We start from the raw sequence: 4,630 nt of genomic DNA on the forward strand, positions 1-4,630 counted from the left end.
TCAAAACCCCCGGGGGAGGCCGTGTCGGTCGAAGGTAAACAAAGACATCGCCCCTGCCTTCTGTTACTACATCGGCCCCTGTACAGCCCCCAACTCGGTTCCGGCGCGTAACAGAATTAGCCAGGATTCCTCTCACCTGCTCTCCTACCCTCTAAGACCGCCACTCTGAAGGAATCCCCCTTCCCCCAGCAGAGGACCCGTCCTCGGCGTGAAGGTTTCTGGGAAGTGTAGTCCAAGCGCCGATTAGGGCCTGCTCTGAGTCCCGGGAGCCCCTCTTCCAGCTGCCGGATGGGCTCGAACGTTATAAACCCAGGATTTACAACGGTTGCGGGGCCGTTCCCACTTGGTTCTGTAATTAGCCGTCACCCAAAACACCGTAAATCTGACGAGGGCCCAGGGCGGTTCACTCCTTCTCCTCCCTCTACGCCCCCCCCCCACCCCAGTAGGATGAGGTAATGGGATTGTGATTATGACATCATAGGCGGTTCAGTTGCTTGCGTGGGGGAGGGGGAGTTCGGTGGTTACAGCTGGACCACTCTCCTTAAGACAAAAAGGGAGGGAGGAAACAAGCAGCTGGGGAAAAGATGTTGATGGCGCTATACTTCCTCTTCAGGAAGAGGAAACCACCTTTTATTAAATCTTCACCACTACCACCACCTTCCACCTCAGCCAAAGTTTAAGTCCTTTTTGAAGAGACTGAATGTAGCCGTTAGCACGTGAAGAGGTTGTGGAACAGCTAGGTGGTTTCTGGCTCTTATGTAAATTTGAGTCTCAGCCAGCAAAGAAGGTTTAGAGAGAGGGTAAAATATGGGAAGAGGAGAGGTTTTAAACAGCCTTCGTGTTATGATCTCTTTGTAGGACAGAGTTTTAGATCTTTTTTAATCGATTGTTAAGTAGAAGTAGTGCAAGTAATCTTCACTATTACATTCAGCAACGAGTCCCCTGAAAGACATGTTTTCCCTAAATATTTTGTGTCCCACTCAAGTCTGGGACAGATAAGTAATTGTGATCAGCTAGAAGGTAGAGCCAGTGGTGGGGATCTTCCTCACAGAGCCAGGGAAGGGAGGAGACAGGAGGCACCAAACCTGCAAACTGGAAAAGAAGAGTAGAGGGAAAGTGAGGTAGTATCAAGAAAATGGGGGGGGAGGGAGGATGGGAGATACACTGCACATTTGTTTGCCCTGCACATTTCCCCTTGACAAAAGAAGGGACAGGGGCCGTGAAGTGTAGGAGACATGGTTTCCAATAATTGCTGCTATGGAACACTTATGTGCCAGGCACCGTGCTGCATACTTTAAATATGTATTCTCATTTTTGTTTACAATCATCAAATGAGACAAAATCTCCTTATTTGTTGGATTAAACAGCAGGAGAGGTTAAGTGACTGCCCATGTGGTGGACAAAAGCAGTATTAAAAAGCAATCTGACTCACAACATTGTTAATCAACTATACTCCAATATAAAATAAAAAGTTTAAAAAAAGTCTGAGGTTCTAAAGCCCTTGGTCTTCACCACTTGGTGATCACCCTTTTTATTTAATAACAAAATACCATGCTTACTAAAGTTAAGTGATTGAGAGTAAGAAGTTAAGTTAGCATTGGCGCATTTGGAAAACACTGAAAGAAACTGAGACACTTAAAACAACCAAACTCTGCAACTCAGGTTTCATGTCTCCTTTCAAAGGAAGATGACACCCATTTCATCACATATAAAACAGCGCCCCCAGTGCAGCCCAACCTGTCCCCCATTACTAACTATAACTAGATTTCTTTATGCCACTTTTGGTTCAAGGTTTTTTACTCACGTCCTGCAATTTTTTCTTTCTGTCCCATTTCCCTTCTTTTGTTCTTGCGCTACTACCTTGAACCCCATCATAACTGTGACCTCTTGGGCCAGATCCCATCTCTGACCCTGCTCCAGTGGCTTTTAGCAGAGGATACTACCTGGGCTCCCTTCTGTTCTCCATCCAGATTCTTTGAGGGTTCCAGGGTCTGGAGCCAGTCATCCAAAGGGGTAGAATCCATTGGCTCTAAGAGACTGTCCATTCCCCACCTAAGAAGGCAGCAGAGTCAGAGGAACGTGCAGCTCATTCAGACTCTCCCTTTTCAGCCAGTGAAAGCTAAACCTCTGCAAAGTGGGGAGAGGTAGGGCTTAGTCCACCACTCAGGGAAGGAACAAGGAATAGTAGTGCACACACCCCTCAGCCTGCAGAGGCTGGCTGGGGGGGTCCCAGGAATGTAGGGCTCTTCTCCACTGCCTGATCTGGGCATCCCAAGAGCGACGGCTGTACCTCCTGTTCTTGTTTGGTGTTTGAGGGTGAAGTCCTGGCTGTCGCTGTGCCCTGGCAACAACATACATGTCAGACTGAGGTCAAGGTGAAGGGGCACAGCTCACTGCTTATCATGATGAATTAGGAGACTCATTAGGGATTCTCTGATAATGAGGTAAGATCAATGCCCACAATCCAAAGAAAATCTTTAAATTAGATTAAACATCAAAATTCCCAATTCCCTAATATTCTTTCTTCTGGGAAGGGTAAATTAGATATTCCAACTCCCTCAGAAGTCAAGAGAGATATAAAAGAAAATATTTGACATCACTTTAAAATACAGTCTACCTTTTCATACATTAGTTTGTATGTATGCGTGTAAGCTTACATGTAATTAGGCAAGTATGTTGTAATTAGCCAAGTCAGATGGAGGCATGAGGTGAAAATAGATGGAAGAAAAAAAATTTTCATTAGCAAACATGGATAGAGCTTTAAAAAGTCTTATGGCCCACGTATAACTTGTTCCATTTGAAAAAAAACACTTGGAAACTTATCTGGGAGGCTAGACTGCTGGATAATTTATTTTAGTAATGCTACAACTTTGTGGGAGCATTCAGATTCTAGTATCTTTCCATCATCTGATAGTGAACAAAAGCCACGTGGTTGACACTCTTGTTGTGACTACCCACAACTGCACTCACTTGGGGACCTGCTGCAGAAAGCACTGGTAACCAGGTGTGCGCTTGCCATAATCTATCTGCTTTTGCCGCCGCTGTAGGACAATTGCATCTGTCTCTACCTCCCACCTGTGAGGAAGTAGACAGTCGTCCCATGAAGTGTGATGATGGTCATCAAAGTGGAAACCAACTCTTCCCACATTCCGTTAATCCCCAGCCTGATTGTCAAACTCACCTGGCATGGCAGGGCTCTGTACTGACTCCCACACTCACCATCTCTATCCTAGAGGATAAAGACTCTTCACACACCTCCTTTCTGGGGAAGCAGATTCTACAGATGAAAAGGGTATTAGGATAAAACCCAGCTACTCTCAGCCACTGCCACTACCAAGATCCTGACACCAGATAAAGGTATTTCTCACTTACTTTCTCTCAAAGATAAAGGCTGCATTTCTAATTCGTTTCTCAAAGTGTGGTCTGCAAGCCATCTGCCTGGGTAGCACCTGGGGGCCTTGATAATTCCTGAGCCCTACTCTAGACCTACTGAATTATCACTTTGGGAACATGTATTTTAAAGAGCTTCCAAGGTTGTTTTAAACATTTTTATGGAAAATTTCAAATATACAAAGAGAATAGCATAATCTCCTGCAACTCAAAGTATGGTCCCAGTACCAGCTGCATTAGCATCAGCTGGGAGCTTGCTAGACTTTCAGAATCTCGAATTCTTACCCAGATCTACTGAATCAGAATATGTATTTTAACAAGATCCGCAGGTGATTAGTATGCGGATAAAACTTTGAGAGCACTGATATCATGTACCCCCTAGCTACCGATCACCCAATACTCACGGCCAATCTTGTTTCACCTATACTCACCACCACTCCCACAGGATTATTTAAAAGCAAATCCCCAACATTAAGAATAAATTCTTAGTATCACCTAGTCAATGTTCAAATTTCCATAAACAACCAAAGTTTGGTATCCTCTGGACTGTGATAAGGATTACGCCGAGATGATTCAACTCTCCTACTTTCCTTGAAAAGGAATTCCCTTTACCGCATATAACCTAGCGTCTCAGATGCTGCGCGCTTAAAAGGGACACCGACCCAGGAAAGCTCTTGGAAGGAGCCAGTGCTACTCATCATAAATACACGCACCTGTCTCGCCGCAACATCTGCCACACGGGCGGCAAATGTTCCATCTACAGGGGAAGGCTAGCAAAACTAAGAGGGAAAGGTCCACGTAACGATACGAGAAAGAAGCAAGGGAAAAAAACAAAAACAAAAAACGTTTAAAGCACCCTTCCACCTAAATTAATTTCTCCAGGTATTGCCCTAGGGAGTGGTCGTCGCTAGCAATTTAAATGTCCCGGGGTTGGAGGGACTGAAGGAAAGGAGAGCTCAGAAAGGGTGTGGTGATAGGCCAGAGGGAGAGCCAATGAGGCGCCAAACTCCCTGTGGGGCGGGGTTTAACTCGGGCCTTTCCGAAAGCTGGTGGGCCAATCGGCAGCCCGCTGGGCTGCGGGGCGGGGCAAATCTCGCTCCTTCCGGAACAGTTCACGCCCCCGGGTGCTGTACGAGGCAAACGATTGGCCGAGGTGTGGGGGGGGCGGGGGTGTCTAGGCGGGTGCGCGGAGATTGGCTGGCGCAGCTTAGAGGCGAGCGGGATAGGTTATTGGGCGGGC

General features: G+C 46.4%; 1 protein-coding gene across 1 annotated transcript; it reads right to left on the bottom strand.

Annotated features, from left to right (window-relative positions):
- Positions 1-457: 457 nt before the first annotated feature.
- On the bottom strand, positions 458-4,299 carry LOC116752325 (oocyte-specific histone RNA stem-loop-binding protein 2-like). The gene is made up of 6 exons (XM_032629204.1): positions 4,104-4,299; positions 3,182-3,262; positions 2,971-3,075; positions 2,198-2,341; positions 1,944-2,052; positions 458-1,092 (listed from the first exon to the last, which is right to left on the bottom strand). The coding sequence occupies exons 1-6, from the start codon at positions 4,145-4,147 to the stop codon at positions 961-963; spliced, it is 615 nt and encodes a 204-aa protein (XP_032485095.1). The 5' UTR covers positions 4,148-4,299; the 3' UTR covers positions 458-960.
- Positions 4,300-4,630: the final 331 nt, after the last annotated feature.

Source organism: Phocoena sinus, chromosome 3 (genome assembly GCF_008692025.1).
Source record: "Phocoena sinus isolate mPhoSin1 chromosome 3, mPhoSin1.pri, whole genome shotgun sequence".
NCBI lineage: Eukaryota > Metazoa > Chordata > Mammalia > Artiodactyla > Phocoenidae > Phocoena > Phocoena sinus.

Excerpts from the sequence above, each read along its gene's own strand:
- LOC116752325 (XM_032629204.1), bottom strand. The coding sequence starts at position 4,147 with ATGGAACATTTGCCGCCCGTGTGGCAGATGTTGCGGCGAGACAG. Across the intron at positions 3,076-3,181 it reads ACAGAGCCCTGCCATGCCAG|GTGGGAGGTAGAGACAGATG; the intron begins GTGAGTTTGACA and ends ACTTCCTCACAG. Across the intron at positions 2,342-2,970 it reads TTTCTGCAGCAGGTCCCCAA|GGCACAGCGACAGCCAGGAC; the intron begins GTGAGTGCAGTT and ends TGTTGTTGCCAG.